Raw genomic sequence first — 19,168 nt, 5'->3', positions numbered from 1 at the left:
TTGTTGTCTTTGTGATCTAGTAGACTATTTACCTTAAGACCATGTATACTATAATTTTTTAATTGTTTTGATTTTTATATATATCGTATGTTATATTTGTCTGATTGATTCTGTAGTTGTATCCAGTCCAACTCGTATTTTATACAACCAGCGTATCGGGCAGTTATTCAACATGGCTAAACAGGCAGATGAGGATGTGTGTTGTTTGTGTTTCAAAGACCTTCAACAACCTGTAATAATCGACTGTCAACATTCGTTCTGTTCTATCTGTTTAGAAGATTATGTGAACAAAACTTCTACTGAAGATCAGTTTCAGTGTCCACTGTGCCGTTGTCTTGTAGCCGGAGGTGTGCAGCGTTTTAAACCCAAACTAAACATTGATGACAATTCTGTAATTAATATTCCACAATGTGATGTATGTATTGAAGATACATCTCAGTATTTTTGTCAAGACTGTGATCAGTATTTATGTAAATCATGTAAAACTATGCATGATAAGTTAAAATCTTGCAAATACCATGTTGTTTGTAGATATGATGAAAAGCAAGTCAGTCAACAATCAAAGACACCAATGAAGGAAAAGCCACCAGCCACTTCCGTAAAACATCCGAAAGATTTCTGTCCAAACCATGAAGACGACACAGTAAAAATTTACTGTAAAGATTGTTTACTAGCCGTTTGCTTGCATTGTCTCGTGACCGATCATAACGGACATAATCTGTTAGATCTACAGAAGGATGAAGTCAGAACTATTATCAGACAAGACTTAAAAACACTAAATGGGGATTTAGAAAAACAAATTAACAATTTTCAGAAACTTTATGATAATTTAAATAGTAAATTAATTGAAGTCAAAAACTGTACGAAAACAGAATGTGACAAAGTAGATGCACGGGTGGATAAAATATGCTCAGAATTTCGTAAAATTGGAGAAAATATTAAAATTGAAATGCAAAAAAGTAGTGATCAAGAAGAATCCAAATTTGTGAAATTAATGGGGGACATTATAAGACTAACAGAAGATTTAATAGCCAGTGTTAAATATTCAGTGAATGTTTTAGAAGATTCGTCCATTGTTCAAGTTTTACAAAGATTACCTAAAGTCAGACAGGAGAAAGATGAATTTTTTTGTAGAAAATGTGATATACCTGATGTAAGATATCCAACATTTCAAGAAGCGGAGATGGATAAAACTTTGTTAACTAATCAACTTGGTAAAATTGTAAGTTGGCATCAGAATATGTTTGAAGATGTTTTTAATGTGAAGAATGTGGAAGATGGTTGGTATGATGGAAAACAACATGTCATGACAGGTTTTACATGGAGTACACATTTGTATAAAAACTCGTCATCGTTACGTGTTGCATTAATCTTGGATGAGGTAGAAGATAAAAGTAATAAGCCATTTAAAGTTGCGGTCACATGTAAAATTAAAAATAAAAAAGATGATAGACAATCAGTGGTTAAACATTATAATGGGACTGTTATACCTGGCGATTGGTTAGACTGGTGTGACCATGTTGCATGGAAGAGACTCATCAATCCTTTTAGTGGATTTATTGATGATCGCGGAAACATTACAATTCAAGTAACAATTAATAAAATAACTAAAATTAAGAGACGTGAATACATGTTATTGTCAAATTGTCCTCAATGAACCAAATGTTTTCAATGTAGATATTTGTAACACAAGCTGGAAAATAAATTCGATTTTAAAACAGAAACTCGTGGAGATTTTCGATAATGATGTAGTGTCCGATTCGGCCACACTACCGACTACTCTTAATGCAAGGAAAATTGGTGGGTGTGCTCAGCACTAGACGGGAAGAAAGGGGTGTTCTTTTCGGTCTACCCTCGAACAGCAGCTACTCTTTTGAGAAAATTGGAGCATTCGGATCCCTGATTGGCCACAAATTACCCTCATTCTGATAAAAAAAAAACATAGTACAATGAGGGTAGCACACATTACACTTTAATGTATGCAAGACGTATTATCGGGGTATATACACAAACAAAGTAGGAGATAAACACGTTAATACTTTGGGACTTTATGAATTATTGTCTTCAGGGCGATGTGGCGTCTATTCAAGCACTTCCAAATTAGGATATTCTTAACTCAATCCCAGGCAAACAACAAAATATTTTACTTTTCACTATAAACCACTTAATACGTCATTACTACTAATTTTACAACCCAAAATGTCTGTTCAAAAACAAATTATAATTTACATTCTTTTAAAAACATGACTCCCCTTAAAGTTACAATTTCATATTTTTAAGTTATATTTCTAAAATTTATTAAAATAAAGCCTTAAAATAGATGTATCTATAAACAGTCCTACCTTGTTAAAGAATGATCCTATTAATCCTAAAATTCACTATTGCCAGTTGAGAAATTGGCAAAAATATCATTTTCAACTTTAAATTCAAACGTTTAAAGATAGCTATTCCATGGGGGAATAGGAAGGGAGGTAGTTGTGTTATTATTTCCTGTGTCAATGATTTTGAAGAGTGGGAGAGAGAGAGAAATGGGGTTTAACGTCCACTCGACACCAACTAGGTCATTTCGGGACTAACACATGGTTCAATTTTATTTCAATAATTCGTTTGCGCGTAGGGGTCTTTAACAGTGGGAGGACCCGGAGAAAACCCACGAGGTTGGACAATATGGCAGTATATTAGACTAAAAATTCTAACATGCTATCGTCTAATTTCTAACTTCTATTCATGTAATTTCTAACTTCTATGGCCTATTCATGTAATTTCTAATCTCGACACAAACTAGGCCATTTCGTTACTAACGTATGGTTCAATTTTATTTTAATAATTCGCTTGCGAGGAGGGATCTAGCAGTGGGAGCAAACGGGAGGACCCGGAAAAACCCCAACGAGGTTGGACCGGCCACACTACTCCTGGTCACGTACATCCGCCGAACCGGGGAATCGATGCTGAAATTGAAAACAACATCGAACGTGATATGGTTGACAAATACTATTTCAAATACAAGCTAAACAACATTTGTCGTTTAGCTTATATACTGAGCGTCATGGAAAACGCATCACTTTTTTCCCAAATATTTTATTACTAGGTGGTTTTGTATGTATAATATTATGCAATACTATGAACTATTGTTTCACACAATGCTCCCAAACGCAAAAAATATCGACCCGTGTGCACACAAAAAAATTGCACGAGATTCACATGAAAAACCCAATATTCACCGTGAAACATCAATCAGTCGTAATTTGTTGTTAGACGTGTGAAGGAATCGAGCTAGAGATGCCGAGACTTACTGAACATTAACGGAATGAAGCCATGGGAATGTCCAGGGCTGGCATGTCTACACGTGCTATTGCCAGACACTTCAATTGTCATCAGTCCACTGCTGTAAGGTTGTTGGAACGTGTTCGAGTTACTGGATCAACAAGTGACCGTCAACGTCCTGGTCCACAACGCGTTACAACCCAGGCTCAAGACCGCTACATCCGGGTCACTCATCTGCGTGACAGATTCCGCCCAGCGACTCGAACAGGTGCAGCAGTCGTCGGAAGACAAGGACCAGTAAGTGCCAACATCGTAAGACGTCGTCTAAGAGAAGTAGGACTCCGTGCACGACGACCTTATGTTGGAGCTATCCTCAGGGATCATCACCGTCAGCGGCGTTTGATATGGGCTCAAGGACACCAGACATGGAGAAGAGTAGACTGGCAAAGTATGCTCTTCAGTGATGAGAGTCGCTTTCATCTTTATCACACTGATGGCTGTCAACGTGTGTGGAGACGTCTTGGGGGAACGTCTTGCAGACTGCTGCGTCTTCGAAACGAATCGATGGGGTGGGGCAAGTGTAATGGTGTGGGGAGGCTTCACATTTCATCACCGGACCGCCCTACACATTTGCAGGGGTCGCGTTAATGCTGTAGCCTACCGTGATGATCTCTTGCAACCAATTGTTGTTCCGATGTTTCGAGCGCACCCACAACTTCAGCACTTCCAACAGGATAATGCGCGTCTGCATACCGCCCGTTTTAGTATGGACTACCTGGCTACTAACATCAATGTCTTGGACTGGCCCGCCATGTCTCCGGACATGGCACCGATAGAACATGTCTGGGATGAGAAGCTGCTCTTGTCCAAGAATGGAACAATTTGCCCCAGGCCTTCTTTCAAACATTGGTAAATTCCATGCGACGTCGCTGCACAGCGTGCGTAAGAGCCCGTGGAGGACACACGAGCTACCGACATCTGTGTCGTACTTTTGGTTTTGACCCCTCTGACTTTGTACCGTTGATTACAGATTAAACATCCATAAGTGTACAAATGTGTTGTTATTGATGTTTTCCCATTTGAATATTGTTTACAATAAGAAGCAAAATAAATAAGATATGTTTACAGGATCATTTTGTTATACGAAAAAGTAAGTGATGCGTTGTCCATGGCGCTCAGTATATTTGAAATAGTATTTCAATTTGCAAACCATGTCACGTTCGATGTTGTTTTCAATTTCAACACTCGCCAAACCATTCAAATTGACGAAGAGCGAGTCGTTGGTATCAACATAATGGTCCCGATCACACGGTGGCGACACCAAACGACGTCATAATGATGGTTGCTAAGTAGAAGTATCAAAATTCTAAATTTGTTTGACTTTTATGCTTAACATGTAAAGCGACAAGAAAGTAGACAATTTTCGTCTTAATAATAGAAATAAGATGAAACAGAATTAAAATTTACACTCAACAAAAAAAGAAGTTTGATTATACATTGTCTTAATTTAGAAATTACATGAATAGAATTTAGAAATTACATGAATAGAAGATAAAAATTAGACGTTAGAATTTTGAGTCTAATATACTGCTATAGGACAGGCGACCCTACTCCTTGTCACGTACACCCGGAGAATCGAAACCCCGCCAGTTGACTCAATGACAGACCGTGTGATACAGCGCGCGCGTGCTAACCATTCGGCCATCCACCCCCCCCTTTAATTGTGGGAAATAATGCCTATGATCGTAATATAGTGAGTTGATAACCTAATGAGCAAAAGACAAAGAAATAATTATGTTTTGACTTTCTTAGAAAATATGAAAGTCTCGCTTTAAATACGACACTGACTGATTTATAGAGGCGTTTAAATAAATGTTATTTTAATTGGGTCGAAGTCGTGTTTGCAATGTCCACGACTATGGGTGATATTGAGTTAAAGGCTTGACTCCTTTAAAACATTGATTACACACATTATAATTCTTTTCACACCGATGCATCATATCTGATAGTCTTTTTTGTAAAACCGACATAGGAAATGACTGTGAATTAATCATCATTTCTTCTTTTTTTGGGTTGACAGGATGCAATATTTATAAACACTTAACAGTAATATAGAGATATACAAACAACAAGTTTCTTGTCATTGCTTTTACTCGAGATAAACGATTATGAATATTTTATAACGCATCAAATTTTCAATTGATCTATATTCCTATACAAAGCAAACGACAACACAAAGTAACTTGAGCTAACCCTTCCTCTGAGGGTAATACATATTCCTCTCTTTTATTATAAATTTAATATAAAATAGCTCCGGGGAAAATATAAAGATACGCCCACATTTTGCAAGAGATTGACAGAGAAATGAAAGGAAATGAAATGGGGTTTAACGTCCTACTGTCCTGCTCCTAACCTGGGCTAATGAAGACGGGCATACGCCATACAGTGTGCTATGGGGGAAATTTTGCCCGGGCAGCGGCGCTACGGCCTACTCTTATATCGAATTCCAACTGTCAAGGGGTCTTTTACGTGCACGCCAATGTGTACACGGGACCTCGGCTTTTCGTCCCATCCGAACGACTAGACAGCTGTCCTTGTGAGGCCCTCCATCCTGCATCACGGACAAGAGGAAACCACGCTGGAAAATCTGAATGAACTTTCTCGGCCAATGCAGGGATCGAACATTCGACCTCCAGGTTAGCGAGCCAGCGTCTTACCCACTTAACCCCCAGATGGACAGAGAACAGGCTTAAACAAATGCGGCTTTTGGTACAATCAGAGGCCATAATCCAGGAAGTTACGGTCCGAAATGCACGAATATCGAAAGGAGAAATGGAATGAGGGTTTAACGTCCTACTGTTCTGCTCCGAACTGAGCTAATGAATATGGGCATACACCATACAGTATCCTATGTGGGGAAACTTTGACAGGACAGCGGCACTACGGCCTACTCTTATATCCAATTCAAACTGTCAAGGAAACTTTTACGTGTACGCCAATGTGTACACGGTCCCTCGGTTTTCGTCCCATCCGAACGACTAGACAGTTGCCCTTATCGTGTCCTGTATCACTGACAAGGGGAAATCTCGGTCAATGCAGGGATAAACACCCGACCTCCAGGCTAGCGAACCAGTGTCTTACCTACTAACGGTGGGTAAGCACAGTGACCCGCAAATATCGAAAGGAACTAAGATCATTTGGACATAAGCATACATTTTAAATTTCATCAAGATCGGATAAAAGATGTGACATCTAAAGGGTCCAGAACCTTGGTTTTATAGGGCAGTTTCGGTCCGATTTTCACCAAATTCGAACTTCACCATCATTAGGGTGTAACAGTGATATATTTAAATGTTTTTTTTAATCGGATAAAACATTGTGACCTGTAGAGGGACCACAAGGTAAAAAACACGAGTTTGCGTACAATCAGGGGTCATAATCCAGGAAGTTACCTCGTCAAAATCAGATAAAAATTGTGACTTCTAGAGGGTCCACAAACTCGGCCTTACACACTTTTAGAGATCTTTGTCCTACAGTTTCGGTCTGATTTTCATGAAATTCGAACTCAACCTTCACCTTGGTGTAACGGTGATATGTTTAAACGGTTTTAAAATTCAATACAAATTGTAAATTCTGAAGTGTTCACAAGCTAAAAACGTGATTTTTCGAACAATCAGGGGCCATAATCTAGAAAGTTAAGTTCCGAACTGTGCGATTATGATAAGGAACCGAGATCTTTGTGACATAAACATCAATATAAAGTTTCATCAAAGTTCATAGGCTAAAAATTGTGACCTCCACAACCTTGATATATCATACGTTTACGCTATTTGCGTACGAGGGGCGGCCATTGTGTCCGGTAGTTTCAGTCCGATTTTCACTACATTCGAACGCAACCGTCATTATGGTGTGTGATGTGTTCTAACGGATTTTTAAATCCGATAAAATTGTGACCTCTAGAGGGACCACAAGCTAAAAACGCGATTGTTCGTACAATCAAGGGCCATGATCCAGGATGTTACGGTCCGATATGCGCGAATATCGAAAGGAACCAAGATCTATGGGTTATAAACATATATTTCAAGTTGATAAAAATCGGATGAAAATTAAGACCTCTAGAGTGTCCACAAACTTGATATACCATACTTTTACACTATTTGCGTAGAGGAGCGGCCATTTTCACGAAATACGAACTCAGCCGTCATTACACTGTAAAAGTTTTATGTAAAATAACCGATAAATGTTGTTAAATTAATTAAATTTTGTATGTTAAGTAATGGATGAAGTAATGGGTTGTATTGAAAACATACTTCCAGAAATATCCAAGACACAGCTATCCTTAATAGAGGCAAAATTGGAGGAATTGGGAATAGAAAGTATTGAAAATTTGATGTATCTTAACACAGAAGATTTAACAGATATTATCAAAACAGTACCGGCAAGAAAATTGATAGCTGCGATCAAAAGGAAATTTGAAAGTAAGTGGCGACAAACAAAATTTTATTTTGGCAAGCAATATTTCTGTATATTAACACAGGCATGCTACGTTACACCTGGGGGTCGCGCAGTGTTGATTTAGGGAGACCGAAAATCGGTTACCATAATCAAATGACCATTAAATTATTTGAACAAATATCGCATCTGTTCCATCGGGATTTTGATTGACTACAGTGTCTATAGTAAAATCAGTAAAGCCATTTTAAGATATAGTTAATGATGCAATATCGTTTGCCATAAGACTACAACAGTCAACTATCAGTTGTAGTATTGTTCGTAAATATAGATATTAATGTTGATGAACTGTATGGCCACTTACGTAAATCTCCGTAAGTTAAAAAAATGTAGAAAATACGACCACATGTGTGTTTGATCGTATAATAATAATATGCTGTCACACGGCCCACATACTAAGATTTACGGAAGTAGCCGAGCGGTTAACAAATGGTATTGTGTGTTATTGAGTGGCAAACGGCCCATCGTGAAAGTTCCGCCTACCGCTCTGCACCCAGTTGATAGTTTGTGGAAACAGCCGAAAGTTGCCGATTGATTGAGTGGACGGAGATTTACGAAAATAGCCGAGCGGTTCCCAAAGACTCAATTCTCGGGTGCGCGAGAAAATACGAGAATACAAAACATAAACATACCAGTGTAGTTGATTTCATTTGAAATACCGAGGTCAGAAATTTCGTTCAATACCTCTTGGTTGCGTATCCGAATCATCGGTTGCGTGTTTTGAAACTTGCGTAACCGCAGGTAACCGATCGTTTCGGTCGCCTCAAATATCGTGGCTTGCATATCTCATGATCATGTTTGTTTGTAAAACGTTATGCAATGTGTCCTGGGGTGTGGTCTGCCGCAATCTTTTATCCAGCGCAAACACATTCACTTTTATTTTGTGTCTCTTCTATCCTTTCCTTAATACTGAAATTATTTTCTGTAGAGTGAGCACAAGCCAAATGTAAATGGCCAGGTGGCTTGTACTCACTACCAAGCTGGTAGTGGTCACCTTGCTTAGCAGGGTTATCTTAAAACAATAGTTACTAGTCATTTTAAGCTAAAAAAAACCTCTTTAATTAAACTGTTTGTTTCAGCTTCAGGTAATGATTCCCGATCATCATCTGAGAACAATAAGGAAAGAACAAACACCAACTGGTTGGAAAATTCACCGATGTCGAGCGCTACCTCAAATAACACATCCATTGAGACAGATCTTACAACATCGTATGAAGAATCGCAAGATGAGAGCTTAACACAACCAGATTCAAATTGGGCCAGGTTCTTTGCAATACCTTGGCACTTGTTTCCCAAATCATTTATGGATGACTTAAACAACAAACGGCGTCCCACTGACAGTCTAAGGCGTCAGGTTATTAGAATATTGTGTACTTCGATCCAAGAGACATGTATGAAACCTACTGCCAGAGATATTCAACTCATTGCTGGAAGTTGAGTGGATCAATTCAAAACCAGTCTAGCGGACATAATTAATAAAAAAACAGATGGGTTCAGGATATGCCAGTGTAGCATCGCAAATAACAGAGAGACTTCATAACCTCAACAGGAAACCAAAAAAAAGTTTGTCAGCCACTAGCACTAGCAAGGACGTAAATGGAAAATCAACAAAATATGGCTGCAGTTCTAATTGGAGTGTCCAAATATCGGAAGAAGAAGAAGAAATAATGATTGAAAAAAATAATTGGTTAAAAGATGAATTTTATTTCGAGCCACGCCCCTTTTTTAGTGTTACTGATTAAATGAGCTTGTAAACACGCTACAGAAAAAAGTTTACAATGAATATTTTTAAAACTTTGTTGGATTGTTGCCATGGATGGGATGTCGGTTCCTTTCGAATGTAGTGATAATTGGATCTTTATGTTGATATATTAAACTGTGTACCTATATCTGTCAAAATCAGTTGGGATTACCTTTATTGCATTTTGTTTAAGGTTACTCAGTATCTGTGCTAAATTGACTGGACTTTAAATTTAAAGATCACCATTCTGCATGCCTTTTGTTTACATTTGTTTTCGCTGATTTTATTCAGGGCTTTGCCGTTTCACCCACCACAGAAGTCAGCCCCCGTTCTTCACCAATTTATCATCTGAGCGCGGTCTAAAAATAGTCACATTGTAACCCATATCCGAAATCAATAAATTTCTGTAAAATAATGGGTCAATATTACCCAAAAATGAGTTTAATGTACGGTTATTTGAATAACAACGCGTTTATTTGTGGAAAATTTGTAATTTAATTACTCTTTCATCTGAAAATAAGGGCTAAAAAGTGTTCATTAGGAATGATCGATTTGGGGGGGGGGGTTATATAGTTTAATGTCTAATGTTTGTTTGTAGTTGGGATTTCGATTTAAAAAAAAAAGACGCATTTTCGAGATTTGGGAAAACGAACCCACGGTAAGAAATTGTTTTGATATGGTCCAAGGGCGGTAACTCTATTAAATAATGTCAAAATGCTTAGTTACTTTGAAGAGTTGTCTACCATGTAAAATCGTTTCTAAACCCAGTCGGAGCAGAACAGCAGTAAGTTAAACCCCATTTCAATCAATCCACTTATTTATTTCTTAAATATACATTATGCGCGAGCTAAATCTTCCTATTTCAGGTCTTGACTAGACCACGTATGCACGGTGTAAAAATAGATAGGCCTGGTGGTCCTGTACTGTAAGGTGAACTTTATTTTTCATCGACGCAGTTTATTCTTTTCTTTCAACCGGCTAGGTAGTTTTGCTGCTATGGAAGAATTATTGCATTTATATAGTTTGTTTCTTCTTAACGCGTGCGCGATTTCGGATCGCAGCTTGTGTACGTGACAAATCAATTCAAAGAGTCTACAGCAGTACAGGCCCGCCTGTCGTGGGTTTTCTCCGGAGTCTTCACTGAGCACTAAACTAAAGACCTCTTCGCGCAAGCGGATTATTGAAATAAAATTGAACAATGTGTTAGCCCCGAAATGATCTAGATTGTGTCGAGTGGGCATTAAACCTTTATTTTCTGCTTTTGTATGCTGTCCGACTGGGCCATGTAACCTAGTAATAATACCTAGTCTGGTTTGTTTATGACTTATCACGTGATCAGTTTGACGTCAGCGATGTTTTGTGACGTGGTGAACGTGAAGCAGACGCCCAGCTCGTTCAGTTAGCGTGAGGAGAACGAGCTGATCTTAGAGTACCTAGCACGACACATACGTTGATATTATTATAATTACTATACTACTACTACTACTAGGAGGCTTAGAGTCAGTAATCAAGGTAAAGTATAAAGTTGACTGTCTAGGAATTAAATCTTACACAACCTTGGAGGTGTGAGATTGTTCCCTCCTTCACGTCTGGCAATGTTTTGACAGATATGATCAAAATACTCAAATGTGGATAGTTTTAATACTATTATTATAGGCCTAAGTCTAGCGCTAGTTAGACCTATTTTATTTTAAAGTTTGAAAAAAGTAGTCTAGGCCAAGGCACAATATAATAAATAAGACTGACTAAGGTAATTGGCCAGGAACTAATAAGACGGATGTCCCACTCCTCCTTTAGACCGTATGCCGTCTGTCAGTCACAGGGTTGAATCTAGCCATATTTTGACAGATCACCACAAAAACTTGAAACACTGTAAAACACCACCACTTGCACAAGGCCTATATAACACAAATCAAGAAGACAAACAAGTGGACAGGAGACACATCACACACAGACATTGCAATAACTTGAATAAGTACACTAGCAAATCAAGTGTAGACTAGGCCCTACACCAACTTGGCAAAAAAACTAAGATGGCTAGCCTACTGCCTAGGCCTAGGCCTGCTGCCTTTCAGTACTTTCACTTTTCAGACTCTCAGTCTCGATGATGTGGTTAGTAAGGTCCGACACTGATAGTGATTGGCAGTTCTAGCATATTAATTATTATGTTCACTGTAATCGTAGCTTTCTTCCATTGCCAATGTCTGAATGTGGGGTTTAACTTTTATCTTGTTGTATAACTTTATTTTTATTGGTACCAATACCTATCCGTTAAATGCAATGCAATGAAATGAAATGGGGTTTAACGTCTTACTTTTTGCTCCAACCGTGCTAATGAAGACAGCAATGTGTGCTATGCGGTAAGATCTGCCCGGGTAGCAGCGTCCCAGTCTTGTCTTCATACTACTAATACTATAGTTCATGGGTTCATTTACTGTGTGTGAAATAGCTTTATTTAACGTCCGCTTCCACCGAAGTAATATAGCAGACAAGTTCATTTACTTGCGGTGAATGGCTATATATGGGCATACACGGGACTTCCGCCCTGCACCAGGGCAAAAGACTTCTTCAAATTAAAAACTTCAATAAAATTCCTTTTCTCTTATTATCTTAAGAAGCCCTCCAAACGTTTTATCTAATAGTAATTACACGTTTTCGACCATTTTTAAAGTTAAGGACTGCACCCCATAAAGATAATGATTTAGAATTTTAGAAAGTTAATCTTTTGAAGTTGTTGACGTTGTATCATAATCACAGAATATATCTCTCAACAGGCGGATAATATACACATGTGTATAATGTAAATGAAATGAAAGTTTAACGTCCTACTGTTCTGTCGCGACTGGGCTAATGAAGATCGTCATACGCCATACAGTGTGCTATGAGGGAAAATTTCTGCTCGGACAGCGGCGCTACGGCCTATATACGTATAACGACTTCCAACTGAGGGGTTCTCTTACCTGCCCGCTAAAATTGATGTGTTCACGGGATCTCGGTTTCCATCCACGGCAAACGACTATACATACGTTGTTCCTTGCCAGACCCTCCCGTCCTGCACCATTGACAAGGGGAGGCCACACCCATATAATTTAAAAGGTTGGCAACCCCAGCTCTAGGCCTTTCCGGGGGGTTGGATGGGCGAATGGTTAGCACTTGTGCGCTGTATCATGTCTGTCATTGAGTCAACTGGCAGGGTTTTGATTCCCCGGTTGTACGTAACAAGGAGTAGGGTCGCCTGTCCAACCTCGTGGGTTTTCTCCGGGTCCTCCGGTTTCCCCCCACTGCTAAAGACCGGCAATAAAATTGAACCAATAGGTAGTCCTGAAATGACCTAGTTTGTGTCGACTCGATGTTAAAGGGCATCTCTCTCTCTCTCTCTCTCTCTCTCTCTCTCTCTCTGTCTGCCTTTTCGGCATTATTTTATTATACCGTTTCGTGTTTGTTCGTTATATTTTACTGTTCATTCATTTTCTTAGATGAACCAAGTTGAATATGATGATGAGGACGAAGAAATAACGCCAACAAGTTGCGATGGAATAACCCAAACAGATTACGATGACGACGACCCGGGCTCAGAGGAAGACAAAATCCACTTCAATCGTAAACATAACTATTTAAACGTAAACAATTCTAGAAAAAGAGTCTTGGAAGAAATAACCCATTATGAAAACTTGCCACCTTACAAATCACCAAAAATAGACAGACTGCACTTTCAAACGTCCTTCCAATCGAATGAAGACAAAGAAAACGATGCTGGTCATTGTTCAACTTTAGAAAGTTGGGAGGGTCAGGATGAGAATCAGGAAGAAGATTCAAAAGATTCAAGATTAAGCGATGACTTAATTACAGATGAAACTCATGATGATGATGAACTCAACAACGATAACAAGCAAGTATTCCTTTAACTTAGGTTACGAATTTAAGGACTTTTAATGAGCTTTCGCTGTTTTTTTTCCGGCTTTGTCAAAATCCGGTACCAAAACTCTGTTAGGTGCCTAGGGCCTCTATTGGTCTTTGGATTCAAATCCGGCCTTGGGCATACCATGGACCTTATAATACATATTATAAGGCCCATGGGCATACGCCATATAGTGTACTATGGGGTGAACTTAATTAAAGCCTCTGTGGTGCTTTCAAGATTTCGTTGTTCGTAACAAAGCGGTATATAAAAATTTGGATGTAATGTTTTTCTTTTTTTGTTTTTATAGTACACCCGAAGTTTCTCCCAAGAGAAGTAAGAAACATGTAAGAATTGTGACGTCACCATCCGATTGTTTAAAGACGACACCAACAACAACTTATACAGTTTTACCGACCATTACTCCTTACTCTCCTGATGAGAAAAATAACTGGTAATTTTCTTTATAATAGAGGGGGTGGGGTCGAATGGTTAAACACGTGCGCGTTGGATCGTAAGGTCTGTCATCGACGCACGATTTCGCTTGCCCGTGACACAGTATAGGGTCGCCTGTCAAACCACGTGGGTTTTTCTCCGGGTCCTCTGATCTCCTCACGCAACTTACACCCTACGCACAAGCGAATCATTGAAATACAATTGAACCATATGTTAATCCCGAAATGACCTAGTTTGTGTCCAGTGGACATTATCCTCCCTCTCTCTCTCTCTCTCTCTCTCTCCCTCTCTCTCTCTCTCTCTCTTCTATATTAATTTGGTGACGAATCCGATAATAAATCTATTTTTAGGTATCACGTCTACACCTCCGTCCAGAATAAAATATTAAACGGTCTGAGCTTATCAACACCATGCACTGAATCCCAGACAACACCTACAACATCTGGGGGTCTACATCTATCGGAACAAGAAACATCTAGTGGTCAATCTATCTGTTTATCTGGTCAAGGAACATCTAGTGGTCAATCTATCTGTTTATCTGGTCAAGGAACATCTAGTGGTCAGTCCATCTGTTTATCTGGTCAAGGAAGCTATGTGTATACTCCTCATCCTAAAACTGGTCAGTTATTTTATTTATCTGCTGGGGTTGATGGTTCACCACAACTTTCACTCTGTCCTCCACCGTTTCAAACACCCGACACCGTCACTAAATCTACTGCTGTAGAACGACCAACACCTTCATCACCGTTTGCACAGGTATGTAATCACTTTCAGATTTTATCCGATGGCCATTTATACAGGGGGGCGAATAGTTTAACGCGTGCTCTTTAGATTAGATAGATCATAAACTCTGTCATTGGGTCAGAGAGAGAGAGAAATGGGGTTTTACGTCCACTCGACACAAACTAGGTCATATGGTTTAATTTTATTTCCATAATTCGCTTGCGCGTAGGTGTCTTTAGCAGTGGGAGGAAACCGGATGACCCGGAGAAAACCCACGAGGTTGGACAGGCGACCCTACGCACGTACAACCGGGGATTCGAAACCACGCCAGTTGACTCAATGACAGGCTTTATGATACAGCGCGCACGTGCTAACCATTCAGCCATCCAACCCCCCGTCATTGGGTCAAGTGGCAAGCGAATTATTGAAAGGAAATGAAATGAAATGAGGTTTAACGCCCTACTGTTCTGCTCCGAACTGGGCTAATGAAGACGGGCATACGCCATACAGTGCGAGGAAAGCGGGGGACCCAGCGAAAAGTCACGAGGTTGGACAGCCGACCCTACCCCTTGTCAAGTACAGCGGGGGAATCGAAACCACGCCAGTTGACTCAATGACAGGCCTTATGATACAACGCACATGCGCGAACCATTCGGCCACCCAATGACCCAACACCCCATGAAGCTTAGAGACATTTCGTGCGACTTTAGCCACATCGCTTAAAATGTTGTGTGATAATTTGTGAATTAATTTTGTATTATGTTATGAATATACCAAAATTATTGTGATTTGCCATGGAACGATGCTGGTTGCGACGCCCCCATATATGAAGGTCCCGCCACTGCACTGGTCACTGCGTTACGATAGGATTGTTCCTATTGAGTCCATGATCTGGTACGTGCAGATACGTTTCGATACAATCAACACGATTGCTACGATTGACCTCAATCTATATAACTGACCACGATTACTCCTCGATTAAAACAACGATTTCAATCGTAGGAAGCTAGCATTAGGGTTAAACATTTATATCGCCGAAACGTCGTACATCCCTAATTATATGCTAAATATAAATAAATTATTAAACTGTTTGGTTAGGGCTAAAATCTGAATTACCGAAACGTTGTGCATTCTGCTAACATAAATTATTAAATTGTTTCTATAGTTACAGTCTAGCACGTTATGTTTAAACAGTAGCGGCGAGGAGGCCGTCCAGATACCTAATGATCATATCAATTAGTTATATTAACTTGTTTCTATAGTTACAGCCTACCACGTTATGTTTAAACAGTAGCGGCGAGGAGCCCGTCCAGATACCTAATGATCACGTCAACGATACACTCACGTTAAATGCTGATAATTTTGTTTGTAAGAAACCTAATTATGAATTACTCCAGTCTCCAGAAGTTCATGAAGAGGAACCGAGAGAGACACATAATTTAAAGGAAAGACGAAGAAGGTAATATTTCGAAATGAAACGAAGTTAAACGTCCTACTGTTCTGCACCGACTAAAATTTTGCCTCAGAATGGCGGTACTGCGGCCTACTTTTATATCGAATTCCAAATGTCAAGGGATATTGTGTACATGGGACCTCAGTTTTTCGTCCCACTCGAACGATTACACATTGTCCCTTGCTAGGCCCTCCGTCTTGCACCACTGACACTGTGGGGACCAAGTAATATTTCTAACACGTTCAAATCTCTTTAGATTGGCTGTCTATTAAAAAATTTACTGGGCGACATTTGGTAAAGGCAAGATAATTTTAGAAAGTAGTATTCTAATATATAGACATTTTTCGATTGGTTTCAATAGCAACTGTACTGTATTGCAGTGGTAATACCGAATCAATTGTGGTATCGTCGCTTCACTTATCCGTGCCATGGGTGATTGCACAAACTCATATCAAGCAGGGGTATTGTCGGTTTTCTTTGTCAAGTTATGGTATCGCACGAGAGAGAGGGTAGTAGTATCACCAGTACCATTGTTAAGTAGTGATATCCGATATTATCGCTGCAGAGCCAGCCCTTTCCATGGGTAATATCACCAGTACCATTGTTAAATGGGGTTTAACGTCCTACTGTTCTGCTCCGAACTGCGCCAATGAATACGGACATACGCCATACAGTGTGCTATGAGGGAAATTTTGCACGGACAGCGGCACTACGACTTACTCTTATATCGAATTTCAACTGTCAAGGGATCTTTTATGTGCACGCCAATGTGTACACGGCACCTCGGTTTTTCATCCCATCCGAACGACTAGACAGCTGTCCATGTCAGACCCTATGTCCTGCATCACTGATAAGGGGGAACCACGCCGGAAAATCTGGATGAACTTTTTCGGCCAATGTAGGGATCGAACACCCGTTCTCTAGGCTGCCGAGCCAGCGTCTTACCCACCGTGACCCGCAACACCAGTCCTTTTCATGGATATCATCATCAGTACACTTACCATTATTAATTTGTGATGACAAACAAGGGTAATATCGATACCAGTTCTGATATCTCCGCAGCACAATCAGATAAGTACAAGCACCCATGACAAGTACATGGATGTATTTTTTATATTTTTATAGAGCCCGTATAAAGGAAGCGTGTGACTTAATGAGGAATTTGATACCTGGAATGTCTGAGAAAACCGATAAAGCTACTGTGTTTGAGTTCGCTGCTAGATATATCCACTTTCTAAAAACATACACAGGAAGTCAGTATGATAAGGTATGTACTCTCTCCCTCCATTATATTTGATGGGGTGGTGGGTAGCCGAACAAGATGTCAGTATAAGGTATGTACTCTCTCTCTCTCTTTCCATAAAATTTGATGGGGGGGGGGGTAACCGAACAAGATGTCAGTAAGGTATGTATTCTCTACCCCTCTCTCTCCATTATATTTGGTAGGGGGTGGGGGTGGGGTAGCCGAACAAGATGTCAGTATGATAAAATGAAATGAAATGAAATGGAGTTTAACGTCCTACTGTTCTGCTCCTAACCTGGGCTAATGAAGACGGGCATACGCCATACAGTGTGCTATGAGGGAAATTTTGCCCGGACAGCGGCACTACGGCCTACTCTTATATCGAATTCCAACTGCCAAGGGATCTTTTACGTGCACGCCAATGTGTACACGGGACCTCGGTTTTTCGTCCCATCCGAACGACTAGACAGCTTTCCTTGTCAGCCCCTCCGTCCTGCATCACTGACAAGGGAGAACCACGCCGGAAAATCTGGATGAACTTTCTCGGCCAATGCAGGGATCGAACATCCGACCTCCAGGCTAGCGAGCTAGCGTCTTACCCACTTAGCCACGTGATCCCCCAGTATGATAAGGTATTTAGTCTATTATATTGTCCCATGCGGTGTCGGGGTGGCTGAATGCTTAACGCGTGCACTTTACATCATAAGGTCTGTCATTGAGTCCGAGAAAGTTCATTCGGATGATAAGAAAAACCGAGGTCCTGTGTATACATTGGAATGCACGTAAAAGATCCCTTGGCAGTTGGAATTCGATATAAGAGTAGGCGATAGTGCTGCTGCCTGGGCAAAATTTCCCTCATAGCACACTGTATGGCGTATCCCGTCTTCATTAGCCCAGTATAGAAGCAGAACAGTAGGACGTTAAACCCCATTTCATTTCATTTCTGTCATTGGGTCACGTGGCGTGGTTTCAATTCCCAGCATGTACGTGACAAGTAGCTTGACCGAAGACGAGTGCTTTATCTAAACCGTTTCAGACAAGGAAAATAACGAATTTTGTAAGTTGTTCCGGGCATAGAAACCCCTGGAAAGATCAAAGAGATTAACCGTTACGGGTTTATAAGTGTGGATATTAAAAAGTAATATTAAACACCAATAACCACAGGCTTTCAACTACACGTGCACAAGGTAAGCAGCGGGATTTACTTCCAATAACAACCTGGGGGTTGGATGGCCGAATCGTTAACGCGTGCGCGCTGTATCATAAGGTCTATTTTTGAGTCAACTGGTGTGGTTTCGATTCCCCGGTTGTACGTGACAAGTAGTAGGGGCGCCTGTTCAACCTCGTGGGTGTTCTCAGGGTCCTCAGGTTTCCTCCCACTGCTAAAGACTCCTACGCACAAACAAATTATTGAAATAAAATTGAACCCTGTTAATCCCGAAATGACCTAGTTTGTGTCGAGTGGGCGTTACTCCCCCCCCCCCCCTCTAATAACAACCTGTAAAGCAACTGACTACCAATAGGTAATAATATGTTAGTCCCGAATTGACCTTGTCCCCTCTAATAACAACCTGTAAAGCAACTGACCACCAATAGGTAATCATTTTAACTTTTTATATTTCTAGGATTTTCTTATTAAATACAGCCCTTACTGATACACGGACCATATGAAATTATCAAGAGTCGGAAGTCAAGTTTCAAGTCGATGTCCATCACATCCTTGAGTCTATAAGTGGAACAAATTGGCTAGACCAAACGCCCTTGGTTGTTTGTAGCATTATTTTCAATTATCCCAAATACCAAAAACACTCAAACTAAAAGATTATGAAAATTACCGATTTTAATAATGCAGTCTGTATGTATATAAACCTTTGCAGG

General features: G+C 40.0%; 1 protein-coding gene and 1 long non-coding RNA gene across 2 annotated transcripts; both read left to right on the top strand.

Annotated features, from left to right (window-relative positions):
- Nucleotides 1-427: 427 nt before the first annotated feature.
- On the top strand, nucleotides 428-1,657 carry LOC126824499 (tripartite motif-containing protein 45-like). The gene has a single exon (XM_050553733.1). It carries the CDS (start codon nucleotides 488-490, stop codon nucleotides 1,655-1,657), a length of 1,170 nt encoding a protein of 389 aa, XP_050409690.1. The 5' UTR covers nucleotides 428-487.
- Nucleotides 1,658-13,732: 12,075 nt separating this feature from the next.
- Nucleotides 13,733-19,168, top strand: LOC126824135 (uncharacterized). The gene is made up of 5 exons (XR_007681492.2): nucleotides 13,733-13,869; nucleotides 14,222-14,627; nucleotides 15,857-16,053; nucleotides 17,173-17,314; nucleotides 18,916-19,168. It is a non-coding gene; the product is annotated as an uncharacterized LOC126824135 (long non-coding RNA).

The sequence above is a fragment of the Patella vulgata genome, chromosome 6 (assembly GCF_932274485.2).
Source record: "Patella vulgata chromosome 6, xgPatVulg1.2, whole genome shotgun sequence".
Classification (NCBI taxonomy): Eukaryota; Metazoa; Mollusca; class Gastropoda; family Patellidae; genus Patella; species Patella vulgata.
Note: the sequence above shows the minus strand (reverse complement) of the source record. Positions and strands in the feature narration are given on the sequence as shown.